Here is a 15,170-nt window from a genome sequence, read left to right as displayed (position 1 = left end):
GCTTTTGGCCATCCTAATAGGACAAGGCCTACGGTTCCTTGTGGTGTTGCCCTCTGGAAGGCTTTGAGGGAAAGCAGTCCAGACGCGCACCCTTAGCATGTGACAGCCAGAGTTTTAAACTTTGCAAAAACTTCTCCTGCAAAATCATTCAGGTTGAACAGCTTTCTCCTTGCACTTATGTCGTGGCAACCAGAAGGAGAGCCATGGAGAGAGAAAAATGTCAGAAGACTATCACTGACAAAAGAGATGATTTTCATCTGTAGCCACGTACGTCCCAGCCAGCAGAAAGACAACAGAGAGGAACAGCTACTGTTGTCTTTTCATTTTCACTGAAAATGAAAGCAAGCAACTTCCAACTCAGAAACTGATCTGTTAGACAACTAGAAACATTCCAAAATTTGCAGATGTTCTTACAGGGTACATACTGTTACAAAGCAAGGTGTGTTACAAGAGTGTTACTCTAGTAACAAAGTCAATCATCAAATTATGAAATATCAAAATTTCCCTTGTCCGTGTGCTACACCATGAAACTTATGAGCTATAGCTCCCATGAGCAGCCTGAGAGATTGTGTTTCAGAGTTTAATATCATCCACTGCAAACTCAGCCTGTAAGTCTGGGCAGTTTTATCTTGGGGAAAAAAAAATTTTAAAAATCCTTTTCTGATTTGGAGAGTTGGGATGGATCAGTGGGGGTTTAGCTTCAGAACCTTGGCCCTTTGGGGTACCCTGCTTACGCAGCTCACAGTTCAAAGTTACTATGGAAACTGCTTGCCAAAAATTTGGCAAAAAATACCATTCATGAAACCAAGCCAGAGATCTCAAGTCAGTTATCACTCAGTCAGTTCTTTCATACCAGGGGATCTTCCCTGACTACACATTGAATAAACACTTTCAGATCTGCCCACAGTAATGCAGGCTGAAGGACTGCAGCTTTTTCCTAAGTCCTTCAGGATTCACATGGTAGTTTTGATGACAGGGAACCTCAGATTAAGGGACTTCTGTTTCCATATACTTTTGTGATACCACTTATGGAGGAAAAAAAACCTGTGCCACGTGAGGGTCCTGCTGTGAATGTGATTCACCCGACACAAGAGCAGCTGAAATGTAATGCAGCCTCGATTGCAAAGGAGGGCCCTTTGGGTGAAGTTGTCACAACTACAGTCTCGGTATGGCACCTCACGTTCAAACTGCCACAAATACGCATATAGATTAGGGATAGACCCCACCATAAACCACGCCCCAGTACAACCCCAGTAAAGACCAGATTTGGTCCTGTATTACTGCCTTGGGGTCACTGTAAAGTGATGCCGAAAAAGGGAGGCTGAAAGCCAGGAGGGGAAACAAAGCCTCACTGCATTCGGAAAGCACCACACTGATGTACAGATATTCAGGGGCTGGATGGACAGGATGGATTGCTGTAACTGGGAGAGCATCTCATGTACTGTGAGAGGAAGTAACTATATGGCGACATCTTTGCTTTGACTTCTCCCTTTACATACTTCAGACTCTTTGACTTTAGAAGTGCAATGATAAAGAGATAAGAAATAGAATAAACAGATAAAGAGAGGTATTATGATTGATATAGATAATATCATGCTGCTTTTGTGATAATATCTTCTCTCTCGTGCAACTAAACCAGCAAGTGATGGCAATTGTACTCATTAGTCTCTGATTCAAAAAGGAGCTCTCTGTGTAGGCGTTATCTTCATGCAACTGCAATCAGCATCAGGGATCTTGCTTACATAAGAAGCCTTGTGTAACAAAAACCAATTTCGAATCAATGCATGTGCTCTTTTTGTTAAATTGATTTAGTTAAACAGATGAAGATTCTTTCTTTGGCCATTCTGGGTGTAATTTAAATTTGGTTTTAAGTAACTTAAGCTAATAAGTTTGGCTTACCTCAAACTGCATGTCGATGGTGTGCAGTGTCAATTGACACAAATCACACAGAAGCCACTAAAGTTTTTTCTGCAGAGGCCTTCACTAACACACATTCACACAGTATGGATGCATTAAAACTGGTTAAGCTAGCTTTAAACTTGTCTCATTCAATCTGTTATCAGACTTAGCAAGATCAGTTTGACTAAGGGTTTTAATTCTTCCCATTCTGTTTGAAACACCCTAGTAAGAGAAAATATTTTCTAAATGTACTTGTTTTTCCACTTTCTTTTCCTCTGGCAAATATTTTTTTCTTGCATCTTTCATGGAGCTAGAATTACATGCCTGCATTTTTCTCTGCCTAATGAAGGCCGCAGTAATGTGCAGACAGTGCTGCACACTGCTAGAACAAACATCTCTGCCTATGTCCCTGGGTCACTGCCTGATGACAGTGCTGCTCCAGGGAGTCCTGCGAGTTTCTGAACCACTGCGTTACAGCCAGCCAAGAGGCTGCAAGGCATGGGGGAGGTGAAGACTGGCACCCCTCAGACCTGGGCACGTACATGGTCTTGTGTAGCCTATGCCTCAATTGCAGGTCTCCTTTTCCTGCTTGCTAAGCAGCACAGAGGTCCCTCGGTGGCCTGGGGCTTGGATGTGTACGGAGGGATGCTGTTAGCTGTCTGTTCCTTTAGGTCATGGTAGCTGTAAGGGCTCCTCGTGAGAAGATTCCAGCATCTGAGTCATTGTGCTACAGTCGGAGCACAGCACCTCCTGGCTCACCCCACTGACGTGCAGCCCGCTCTGCCGTGGGTAACCCTGACCTCACAACATGTCTGATTAATAACGTTAGTTAATAGCAACAACAACTACAACAGCGATGTTAGTTAAGGAAATCACCGCTTATTTCCCTCCCTTGTGGGAATTACCACAGAGGCATTTGGGGTTTTCTGTGACCCACAGAGTGCTACAGCCAGGTCCAAGCTCTGCAATTTGTTCCTACCCTTCCCTTGTCCTCCTGATTGTTCCTAGAGAGCATTCACACCCAGAATGAGGAACCATGTCCCTACCCGTCCCTTAGTACTAAGCGAATCTTCCCTCAGCGAGGAAGGAATAAAGGTAGGGGGTAAGCCTTGGGAGCTGGCAGTATGCCCAAGGACTTCCATTTTGCAAGAATGAGCCAAATTTACTCATCTAGCACTGTTGCTTAACAGATCTGCAAGGGTAAGGGCAGTAATGGGTTCTTCTTTGCATCACTCCAGACCACTGGCTTCCGTGACCGAGTGGAACAAGTCAGAAACGTGTTCCTAGATTTCCCAGACTACTGCTGGTTAAACAGAAGGCTCTGCATGTCAGGGAGATGAAAGCCACAATATCTATTGGGGTTGCATTCAAATGTGCTAGAACTGGTCTTTCAAGGTAATTATACTTGTTTACTGGAATTGAATATACATGTCTCTACAAGATGCCTTACAGAAATAAGGCTTATCTACCAATCTAAAGATCTATACATATTTAAGTAACAAAAATTTTTTTAAAAAAAGTTTTCTTTGTAGCAACTGGTCCCTATAAAGTCGGAAGCAATGATGGATTGAGTGTATATTGAGTATTGATTCGGAGTGTTTTAACATGTAATTGGATTTGATTGCTAAAGTAGACTAGTTTTGTAGTCTTATTATGGGATGCTTAATACAGTGCTTGTTTATGCCTGCGCAATATTTTTTTGGAGTTTTTTTTTCTCCCTGTGTATTACAAACAGAAAACAATTTGATTCTCTCGAAGGCTCGCTGTTGAGGGGAATAAGCCAATTGTAAAACACGGCACAACCCTTGGCTGGGAAGTGCAAAGGGGCTCTGTGCAGCAGTGGGTGCCAGCAGGAAAGGGAGGGTGATCCCTAGCTAAGGGACTGCTATGGGAAATCTGAATTAAATTTTTGCCTCTTCCACAAATGTTTCCTATGGCAAGGAACTTTACCTATTGCTATCTCAGTCTCTGTTGAGAAAGTGGATTATACGCTACCTCTCTCACCTCATTTTTATCTGTATTTTTGTATATAGTTTAGCTTGTATGGTATTTTACTTTTTTTATAGTTGTAAGATTTTAGGGACATGTTAGTAAGCATCTCTGCCATGCACTATAGAAGAAGTCCTGTCCCTTACAGGCATCTAAGGATTCTCTTGTATTACAAACAAATAATTGTAACGGAAGAACTAATTAAAAAGCTGGGAGGAAGAAAAGGAGGCTAAAATCTGTACCCTTTGAGAAAGTTTGAAGAATTCTATTTTGTTCTTTTTTTTTTTGCCATAGGCCTGCTAGTATTACTGTTTGAGGTGTTTGTAGTTTACATATTCCCCTGCTACTTATATTTCAGCCCTCCTGAAATATACAGGCTTATTGCTCTAGTCTAATCTCTTGTTCTCCCTGTAACAGGCAGACTGTGTCTGGCCATTTGGGAAATAGTTCATAATTCCATGCTTAAATAACTGGCTTTTGATAAAGGTCCAACACAGTGCTCTGAGAGCTGTTTTGTTTTTATGGATGGAGCAGACAGAGCAGAATGATGTTGCCTGCATACTAAGAAACTTGGCCTGAAGCCCACACACACCAAAGGCAAAATAAATAAATAAACATATCAATCAATCTTGACGTCACCAGGAAAAGGGTCACTGCCATGTGGAACGAGACATCTGGACAGTGAAGTCACTGCTCTGGAAGGATGCCACTGAACCGTTCACATGCTCTGCAGCACAATAGGATAAAATGACAGTCAAAAAAAGAAAAAGGGGGGGCGGGTAGATGCTAATTGATGCTAAGTGAGCAGAGGTTTAAAGAAGGAGCTTCATATCTTCTGCAAACCTGTCCATGCATCTAACTTTCTCCTGATTAAAAACTCCCATGATTCCAACCAGGCACACAAATAGGACCAGCCTGTCATCTCACGATACTGTCCATTACACTTTCGGAACCAGCTTTGGAACAAGAAAGAGCAGGATCTTACCACGCAACTAAAATTAAAATGTGTGGAGGAGGACCCTTTCCACAGCCCTACATATTCCCATATGCAGGGATAAAGAAGATGCACTTGCCCAGGTATTCGCATTACCTGCAGCTGTACACAACCACATACATATATAAACAAAATGACAATTGTTCAGAGTAGCCACAGCAACGGACCACTGCAGCCTTTCCTATGAATCTTGCATTCCAAGAAATTATTTTTAAATGCACTTAAAGGAAAATGCAAACTCTTCTATTTAATAAACAAAAAGGTTTTGAGAAGGAGCAACAAGGAATGTCTGCAGGGAAGGAGAGACCCCTTGATAACTCCTTTCCCTGTACACACAGTCGACCAACTTGCTTCTGCAGGCTATTGTCTTTCTTTCCCTCTGTCCCCATCCAGGCACAGTATTGAAAGCAGCAGGAGATTATTAGCTATGGAAGCTCCGATCTTCCCTTTACAGCATCAGGACATCCGAGCCCATCTGGACACCTAGCCAGGATGCTCCTGGCACAATGGAGCATCTGTACCCAGAATCTGGAGGCTCCTCTCCAGCCCTGGGCATTTCTGAAACGGCCTGATTTAAATGCAGCACAGCCAAGACGGAGTCTTTGTTGTCATAGCCCGGATTCCTTCAAGACCGCTAAAAAAATCCACCCTCCGAGAGACGGGAATGTGACTGCATGGAAAATGACTGTATTTCTTAGCACTGGCTCTTCGGGCCGTTTAAATCAGCACCGTCCAGCTGATGCCCATAGGGTGATGCCAGTTTACCCTGTTAGGAATGGGATCCGGCGCTGTCTGCCGCCTGCTACCATTAGCAATTTTTCATCTGCAAAGCGTCCGAACCGAGCGGGGCAACCAGGCGAGCAGGGCAGATGCAGCGCACCAGAGGGCAACGCCTGCAGCCCGGCGGCATCCCCAGCGGCCGGCGGGCAGCGCTGGGCCGGCAGCCCCGGCCCCAGCCGCAGCGGCTGGCGGGGCCGGGGGTCGGCGGGGCGGGCTCCCCGCTTCCCACGGCCCCGGCCCAGCGCTGCCCGGGCGCGGCCCGTCCCCGCACGGCTCACCGCGGCCCCCCACCGCCTAAAGCGATTAGCGGAGCGGAGCGTGGCGGCGCCCCGCGCCCCCGCCCGCGCCCCGCTGCTCCGCCGCTTACCGGAACCGGGGCGAGTCCTTGATGCACTCCTCGAACTCCACCGTCATCCTGCCGGCTCAGCCCGCGGCGCGCTCAGCGGAGGAAGCGCATCGCCCGCCGGCAGCCAAGGACGCGCGGGCGAGCGCCCGCCCCCCGCGCCCGCCGCACACGCGCCCGCTGCCGCGGCGGGGATGAGCGCGCCCGCCGCCCGCCGCCGCGCAGCCCAACGCCGCCCGCCGCGCCAAGGGCCGGGCTGGCCCGGGCCCAGCGCGGGGCCGCCGGCGGGCAGGGCCGCTGCGCCGCCGGGCCGCGGGTCCCCCTCCCGGGCCGCCGCCGAGTCGCCGAGCAAGCGGGCGGCGGCGGGGTCCGTGCTGCCGGCTGCCTCGCGGGGCCGGTGGGCTGGGAAACACGGTTCCCTCGCCTCTCCTCGCCTCTGCTTTCTCCTCGCTGGTTGTAGGTGAGGATGGGTTCTCAGCAGACACTCGTGACACTGTCTGAAGCGTGCGTTTCTGAGCTGAGCCGGCTGTGACAGTGGGCACCGCCTCGTACGCCAACTCGCGCTAATTGCGTGGTTGAGCGATTAGCTGGAGGTGCAGCCGGTCATTTGCATGTAGGATTGCCATCAGGTTGTGTGCACTGTAGAAAAAAATCAAACTGTCCAGGGTGCAGAGTGCGATTCTATACCGGCAGTGTCAAAAGGATCGGCATCAATCCTGTTACTACTTAATCTAGTTTTTAATTTTCGGTATGCAGTGGATTTGCTGCTGCCATCAGCCATGCAGTAAATCTGTGGTAACTCCTCTGCAGCCAATGTAATCACGCAAGGAAGAAAGACATCTGGGTCTGTGGGTCCAGCTGAACAGATCACGTTTGCTGCAGGACATAGCAGTAATGTGGCATGAATAAGGCTAATTACAATTAGTTCTAGTTAGGGGCTTAGTTCTGATCCTCCACCCATCGAGCACCACAGACAGTAGAACAGTATAACCAGCATCATTCACTGCAAGTTTTATATGAATTTAAGACTGAGAGAAGGGCCTGGAGTGTAAATCGCCACGTTTTAAGAAAATGCATCCTGTGTAATATGGACCTAAACTAAAACCAAGAGTCACACAAACACTAGGGCCAGGGGCATCTGAATCCATGACAAAATGTCACGATGAGGCCTTACCTCAGCCATGGACAGAACTGTGATGAAATGAGACGAAATAAGATGTTCAATGCCATTTCCATACACAAACTACAGCTAAGATTCAGCTCTAGGCCAGGCTCCTGTTTCCATCCGAGTTCCCAGACCTGCTTGATTTGTCAGGCACAGTCAAGAGTATCTTTGTGTGAGCAAAAGTCTAGCTTATTTAACACAATTATCAGACGCTGAGGGGTTCTGAGGAACGCAGGAAAAGAAATTAGCCCCGCCAATCACCTCGGTCCAGAAGAAGGGGCAAGGTGACCTCTTGTGGCCTCTTCATATGGTTTCATAAAGGTCAAATCAATACAGTTTTTATTTTCTTTGGTTCTTCCACCATAGATGAAAGCGTGTGGATGTTTCTGCCTGCGTGTGTATGCACAAGCTCAGGGATTAGAAATTACCATCCTCTTTAAAGCTGAGATTCATCAGTTTCATTATAATAGAGTCTGGATGCCATTGTGTGAATTCAAAGCTGGTTGGATTTTTCCATTCAAAACAGATCTCAGATTTGTATGGCGGGGCCAGGGATTTTTCTGTTGCTCTCCATTTTGCTAATGAGTCGGGTGATTGTTTATACTGATTTTAGGCTATCTATTGTACATACCGATATTGCAGTTCAGTATTTTAGAAAGATGAATAAAGATTTTAAAATACAGAACATAGTCACAAAGAACATCTGCAGAATTTATCGCTATCGTAGCCTATTTTCGTCCCTGTAGCTGTTATTTACCCTCAGCAAGTGGTAGCCTGCACACATCTTTTCACAGGCAGGCTGAAATAGATGAACGCGGGCTTGCCTGTGCTGGTTTTTGCGGGGACTTTGACGTGGCTGTTGGCAGAGCCGGGAGCAGTTTCACGCGGGGTAGGTTCACCGAAGGTTGGGAACATCAGAGCCTTTGAGTCAACAATCCCAAACTCACAAATAACCTTAACGCAGGAGAGCGTGGAGGACCACTCACCACGGTAAGTGCCGTGCTCTGGTCTTCGCCCTGTAAACTTCTGGCCCCATAAACCATTTTTTCTGTGGGAGTTACATTCCTGCTCTAGGACTCCAAGTCTTAATTTTTTGGCATGCTTATCTGACTTGGGGCAACTGAAGCCCCCAGAACCGTGCTAGGAATAGCCCAAGGGATCAATTCCCATTAGAAACGGACAAAAAACCAAACAAGAAGTCCAGCTCAGGTGGTTCCTAATGGCAAACGGTAAGGCAAACAAAGCCACTTGCCAAACGACGGTTGCCTGCAGTAAAACTTAAGAGCCGAAGAGCAGCCGAGAAGAAAAAGCACAGGATTCGAGAGGGCTTTGCTCCCTCGCGATCGCTGGCTGGGTCACCTTCAGTCAGTCACTCGGCTTCCCTCCAGGCAGAAGGAAAACCTCCGAGACCGGGGTGAGGTGTCACAGGCACCCGAGGACGGAGGGCAGAGCCGCCTGGGCCCGGGCCGGGCTCCCGCCGCCGCCCAGCTGAACCGCCGTCGTTCGCCTCCCCCGCGGCCCGGGCCAGCCCCGGGCCCTGAGGCCCTGCCGGCGAGCGGAGCCAGGCCCCGGCGGGCCCGCAACTGCGCCCGGCCACAGCCACCGCGGCCGCCGCCGCACCGCCTCAGCAGGCCTTGGCGGGGCCCACCCAGCGCGGCGGCGGAAGCGGGCGGTGCTGGGCGGGCCGCCGGCGGGAAGCCGGCTGAGGGAAGCGGGGCGGCTGCGCCGCGCAGAGGGGCGGGAAGGCCGCCGGGCTGCCCGGGGGGGGGGGGGGTGCGCGAGGGGGGAGCTCCGCCGGCGCCCCCCGCTGCCAGCAGCGCGTTGGGGAGCGCAGGGGTGCCCGCCTCCCCGGACCTAGAGCCTGGGCCGTAGGCAGCAAAGATGGTTTCTTCCCCGAGCCGATACCTAGTGTTCTTTCAGTACTTTGGCACTAAATATAGGTAGGTGCCTCAGCTGGCTCGTCAGCCACGTGCGGGGGAAGTGAACCAGCGCCCGTTGCGGGCCGGGGGGGGCTAGCCATGGGTGGTGGTGGGAGAGCTGCAAGGAGGGAGAAGGGCGAGCGCAGTGGTTTTGGTGAGTGATAAATCCCTTTGCTGAGCAGGTGAGCGCGGACGGGGAGCTGGACTCGGCTTTCTGCTGTTGCGTATAAGTAAGGGGATGGTTTGGGCAGGAAATGCGTAAAATGGACAAAGAGAAAACATCAAAGGACAGGGAAGAAGGCAAACTTGTGATGTCAGGCTGGGGAGGGAGGGCAAGTTACGGCATTTCCTGCAGTGGTGGTGGTTTGCTGGGCACCCGGTGGTGTGGCCAGTTCTCAGTGGTTCAGATACCTGCACTGCTCCGGAGGTGCAGGTGAAGGGATCTGTGAGTCCTGCAGGAGGATGGCTGAGGTTGGGTTTCCCCAGGCCTTAAACATCCCACATGTGTAGCTGTGCTTTTTTACATTCAAAAAACAAAAGCGTGTGGGAGAACTTGTGCAGCTCCAGCACATGGAATTGTGCCTATCTTCATGAGGATTTTACAGAATAATACCATTGTGTGCCAAAACCCACAATTCTTTCGCAGTGCCGCGGTCTGTGTCGCTGTGGGTACTGACCTAAATTACTCTGCGTAGTTACAGGTAGGTTGGGTTTAGCCTCAGGACATATCTCTCTGCACTTCAGCAGCTTTTGTGAATGGCTGCGACTTCTGTAGTAGAGAAGGAAGCTCTTCACAAACCGTCTTCATGGTCTTTTAGCCCCTTTATGACATCCACAGAGCCTGCAAGAAAGGGACCTACAACTGGCAACCAGCTCCTGGCCCTGAAATAGTTTTATCTGCAAATTCTTTTCTGGTGTAATTTGTCTGCCTTATCTTCCCAACACGTCAGCCTCCATCTGAAGGGCTAGTCCAGACAGTAACATTTGAAGGATGATTTTTATTTCCAGCCTCCTTTCTTGCAAATAACTGCTGCATCTGTTTTCCTGTGCAGTCATCAAAGTGTTTGGTCCCTGCAAGTTCTGTAAAAAGATCCAGGTCACTCAATAGCAAACAGTTAGATGACTGTCCCCCATTAACTTCGGGATGTGTTGGTGGACTCTGTGTCAAGTCCTTGGGTCTTGACACATATCAATAACTGTTGTATTTGTTTTGCTCTGCAGTGGGGTTATGGAGACTTCGAATGATCAGTCAATGGTTGGAGTCCAGAATTACTTGGAGGTAGGTCCTTGCTAATCATATTGTCATTAAAATGAAACTTCTAGGGTCACATCGTTGAGCTACAGATATTACGAAGGATAAATAGTATTTTTAGATTGACACTCAATAAAAGACACTTGTATAATACTAAACACTGTAATATTCAAAACAATCAAAGTGCTTTAGAAATGATGTCAGTATACGGATGGGAGAAATAGGTCAGGGTGAAGTCAGAGACGTTAAGATCCTGATCCTGAAAAAGATGTGAACCCTTCAATAAGACTTGAAATTGAGGTATCTGAGTCCAGAACTACGATTCTGAGAGCCCCAGCTCAGGTGCTGGCCCACCTGAAGGTACTTAATCATGTGAGCTTCATTAGCACTTGTGGCTTTGCCTCCACTTATTCTTAGAACTGCCTCAGTTCTGAGCAGGCTTAGCTGCTGTGCTTCTAGTTCATATCTAAGTCCTTCGTAGAAACTAGAAGCTGCATCCTCCTGGGAGAGGATGTCTCTGATAGATGTTTTCAGACACAGAACAAAGCACAGCAGGATATCCATTGTTCCAAAGAAAAAAAATGCTTAGTTTCCATTCTTCTGGAGTCCTTCTAATATGTCGGGGAAAAAAGGTACGATCCTGTCATCACTGTTGTTCCTGTGCTGTTCCCAGGGATTTCCCAGGATGTAAGAAGGGCTTTCAGGACCAAAATGCTGTTTGGGCTTGGAGTGAGTGTGCAATAGGAGTGCAAAAGACCCACCGTTACACTAGCAGGTAGAGAGTGGGTCACTTGCATAGGGTAAATGCTTAGCACACCTGGATGTTTGTGTAACCCAACTGTAATTTAATTACAAGCTGCTGCTGAGCTGCATTTATTTGAGCAGAGGTGAATTTATTTTGCTGGTAAATCCCATGTTCCTGTGCAGGGCAGGAATCAAAAGGAAGCTGCATTATTTTTCTCTCTTAGAAGCATTGTGTAGTTTGGAACGAAGCTTGTGCCCATTTAGAAGATAAGAGATTGTTGAAGAAGTTGAAGCTGATTGCTTTAGGTCAGATCATGCCTTTTTGTTACTCGGTTCTCATTTTCAGTCAGACTGTTTAACCTGAGATCACAAACTGCAGCAATTTGAAGGTTGTTGTTTGTGATGGTCTGTGCTCTGCCTGCATTAGCTACAATCCCGGTGTTGTGAAGGAGCAGCGTTGTTGAAGAGCTGGTCTGGGACCCAGCCACTCCGTGACCATGGCCAAGACATTTCCACACCGTGCCTTGTCAGGGTGATAGTTCTCGCATGCTCTTGCTAAGCAGTCTGCAGAAGGAAAGTGTGATGAATTATGGTTTGAATAAGAGTTCTCAGGGTGTATTTTTATGGCTTCTTGCCTGAGACCATTGTGGAGAAAGTGTATAAATATTGTGGAGATCTTGAAAGAAGAGCCCCAAAGGACTTTCCATCTCATTTATCTAATCCTCTGAAGCATCCAGTGTCTCAGCCCCTGGCGCCGGACTTTGGGTGAGCCCAGCAGTTGTTTTGCATTATCCAAGTAACTTTGTTTTAATAGGCGAATGGGTAGGATGGGTGATTAAAGGAGAAAAGAAGAAGAAAAAAAGAAAAAAGATAAACTTATTTGGTGTTGTCTTTTCACAGTATCAGCACTTTGCAGGCCAGTTCTGGGATATGTGCTTTGCTTTCATGTGGTGGTATTGATGCTGGGCACTGCTGAGCAGGGCTGTGTCTATTAGAACCACATGGGAAGTCTTAAAGCAACTTTAATAGAAAACTTCTGGGGCCTGTAGGAATTTATCTTCCTCCATTTCTGTGCAGCCTTGAACTTCACAACTTTCCAAAGCCAGGAAGGCAACCAAAGGGAAGGGCAAAATTAAATCTGTAATGAGATCCTTATTGTATTCTAAATATGTTCAGACATTTGTTTGCAGTTACAGACAAGCAAATAACCTGTGAGGTGCAGACCTTGTGTTTCAACAACTGTGCCATTAAAGTGTAATGGACTGGTGTGTGAGTGTGTACTGCAGCCCTCTGTGTGACAAAGTAAAATTGCTGGACTGGAGCTGAGCCGAAGGCCTGTCTATAGCCCCTTGTCACCATAAAGCACTGTATCATACAGGAGACAGAAGCCTTTGTAGTCCTCACTACTGCTATGTAACAGAGCCCTGGGATTGTCTGGAGGAAATGGAGACTTGGTTTAGTTCAGGGACAGATGTAGATATTTGAAGGAGCTTTTAAAATATCTTTGCGGGGGATGAGCTTTGCAGACAACACTTTCTTTCTTTCTTGGAGACAACGTATTTGTCTTGAAGCACGTGGAAGCCCAGCTTGCTAGGGATGGGTCCAAACCAAAATTCCAGACCTTGCTTCCCCGGATGGGGAAGTTTGAATCCTGTGACTTGGCTCCCTCCAGTTCCTTGTGAACACTTACAAGATGCAGGACTTCGTGCTCTAGTCTCAATTCTTACAAATGTTCCTACTGTAAAGGAAGATCCCCTGTGTAGCACCTTTTGCTAAAGTGAGTAGCTGGTGCTAACAGGCACCATATGCGAGGCCTGCTTGGATCTACAGAACTAAGTTCCCTTTCACGTTTGGTTTGAACCATCTCCCGAGAGTGCTGTTGCCCATTTTGCTGGTGAATGCTGCCCAAAACTAATCTTCCCCGCATGAAGCTCTGCTTTGGCCAGCAGCCTTGTGCTAAGGCCAGATACTATTCCTCATGAAAGGAAAAGGGGAAGTAGGAGAGGAGAGAAAGAGAACATACACAAACTCCTTATTATGCAAGGCAGCTTTGGTACAACCTCCTGCACCATCCCCCCTTCCCCTGCCAAAAAAAAAAAAAAAAAAAAAGGGAAGAGAGAGAGGAAAATGGACCCAGAGAACTGTCATCTTCAACCCCTGTTTGGATAATAATTTCAGGGGCATAGGAGATTGCTTTGGAAACCCTTTCTTCTAGCAGAAGCCACTTTCTCAGCTGCTTCTTCCTGGCTTTCACTTCAACTTTTATCTATTCCACTAAAAATGAGTTAGGTTTTTAATTAGTTTCAGTTGACACAGCACCCATTGAGTCAGTGAGGCTGTGATGACTTGCAACCAGAAGCTTGCACATTATTATTTATTAGAACACAGCAACTTATAAATCGTGCAGCATCCCCGGCAACGCAGTGCAATCCCTTGTGTCTGTGCAACTCACGCCATTGTGCATGATGAAACCAGTAAGCAATCCAGCTGCTGTGAAAGAGAAATAGACACTTACTTTTCCAAAACATTCCTAATGCACAGTTTCTCTTGAACACACCCATCCACAACTGATTTCACAGGTTCCTTTTGTGGTTCCCAGATGCTCTGTAGAGCTCTGATGGCTGAGTATCTTGAGGATTTTTTATTTAGGCTTCAGGGGGAGAAGTGGATGAACTTTTGCTTCCCTGCCATAGGTGATATACATTAATGGGCCTGTTCTTCATCTCGCCTCTCCAGCATTTGTACAGAGTGAGAAGAGAACAGAGCTGCGAGTAATAATAGCGATCTGGAATGTGGATCCATATCATTCTGGCACACAACAGTGGAAATTTCAGTGTGATTCAAAATATGGAAGCGTTTAGTGAATGAAACCTGTTAGCAGAACAGACCTACTAAATGCAAGTAATGCTTTCCCCTGCATCACTGGTATGCGGGGTGTTACGAGGTATAAACTGATGCCCTAGGGTGCTTGTTGCTGCTCCAGGAATATGGTCGTCTGGAAGGACTATGACTCGGGAAGTAAAGGCTAAATGAAAATGGATGAGATCTGTCCCAATGAACGGCCTTCAGCAGGTGCCAAGCCAAGATTTCAGTGTTTGTAACACCTGCTAAAGAGAAGAACATTTGCATGCTCTGTGGCTTAAGGAAGGGAGCACAGACCTGTGAACTCTGAGCTGGGAGGACAGCCCAGTTCCTTTATTCCTGTATCTTCTCTATTGCTTTTTATCTGGGTGCCCATGGGTAAAGTGCTTAACTTCTGCCTCAGTTTCCCCCATAGGAATCCATAGATGATACCAACAGGGTAGGGATCTGGATTAATAGCAGTAAAGCTTTTTGAGTTCCTCAGATGAAAGGCCTGCTTGTTTTAGGGGCTTGTTTTTTCTGAAAGGGTGGGAAACACTGGTTGCTATTCAAGCAATTACTAAATGTAAATAATGCGTCTTTTTTGAAATTCCGTGTGGGTGATCTTAACAGATTAAAGTATACAGGAACAAGAGGAGGAAACCATCAGCTGCCTATAGGCTCAGAGGACATCTGAATGGTACAGATATGAGACATTTGCATAGGTGAAGGGGTCGCTTCTGAATTGCCTGCAAAGAAGTTCAGCAGTTCAGAAATTCTCTCTTTAAGGAGATTAATTAGGATGGGATATAAATGAAATATTAAAATTGAAACTGGAGGCAGCAGCTGATAGTATATTATCAGCTGCATGCCTGTTAGGCTGGAGGAAGAATCCACAAACAAAGCTTTCAGCTTTCACAAACTGGGATTTGTTGTTGACGGTGGTCACGTTCCTCCTTGGATGCCCAGCACATATATCCTTCAGTCATCTCTCCAGAGAGGTGTGCCTGGGAGAACATTGTGCTGGAGAAGGGCAGCTGTGAAAATACTACTTGTTGAACCTGTCATTCAGCCCTGCACCTTTGTGGATTCATTGGCTGACCTGCGCAGGGGAAACAACCAGATTTGCCTTGGAGTCTGCAGGCCTCTCTTCCTCTCCAGTTTGCTCTCCAGTAGGGCTCAACTGCCGCTGGCAGAGGAGAAGAGATCCAAACGCTGTTCCTATTATCCAGCTTTGTTCAGAT

The 15,170-nt window shown here is 47.4% G+C and overlaps 2 protein-coding genes across 3 annotated transcripts in view; one reads left to right on the top strand and one right to left on the bottom strand.

Annotated features, from left to right (window-relative positions):
• Window positions 1-6,115, bottom strand: part of ACAP3 (ArfGAP with coiled-coil, ankyrin repeat and PH domains 3) — a 104,387-nt gene extending 98,272 nt beyond the window's left edge. Inside the window, exon 1 of the mRNA XM_075172370.1 lies at window positions 6,030-6,115. Coding sequence (XP_075028471.1) covers window positions 6,030-6,076 — 47 coding nt within the window. The 5' untranslated portion in view covers window positions 6,077-6,115. The remainder of the gene's footprint in view (window positions 1-6,029) is intronic.
• Window positions 6,116-8,883: 2,768 nt separating this feature from the next.
• PUSL1 (pseudouridine synthase like 1) overlaps window positions 8,884-15,170 on the top strand; it is a 29,276-nt gene continuing 22,989 nt past the window's right edge. The window contains exons 1-2 of one of the 2 annotated variants that reach the window (XM_075172366.1): window positions 8,884-9,110; window positions 10,311-10,368. In XM_075172366.1, coding sequence (XP_075028467.1) covers window positions 9,052-9,110; window positions 10,311-10,368 — 117 coding nt within the window. In that variant the 5' untranslated portion in view covers window positions 8,884-9,051. Of the gene's footprint in view, window positions 9,111-9,168; window positions 9,244-10,310; window positions 10,369-15,170 lie in introns of those variants that run through there. The other variant, XM_075172367.1, reaches the window with a different exon arrangement.

Source organism: Calonectris borealis, chromosome 23 (genome assembly GCF_964195595.1).
Source record: "Calonectris borealis chromosome 23, bCalBor7.hap1.2, whole genome shotgun sequence".
NCBI lineage: Eukaryota > Metazoa > Chordata > Aves > Procellariiformes > Procellariidae > Calonectris > Calonectris borealis.
Note: the sequence above shows the minus strand (reverse complement) of the source record. Positions and strands in the feature narration are given on the sequence as shown.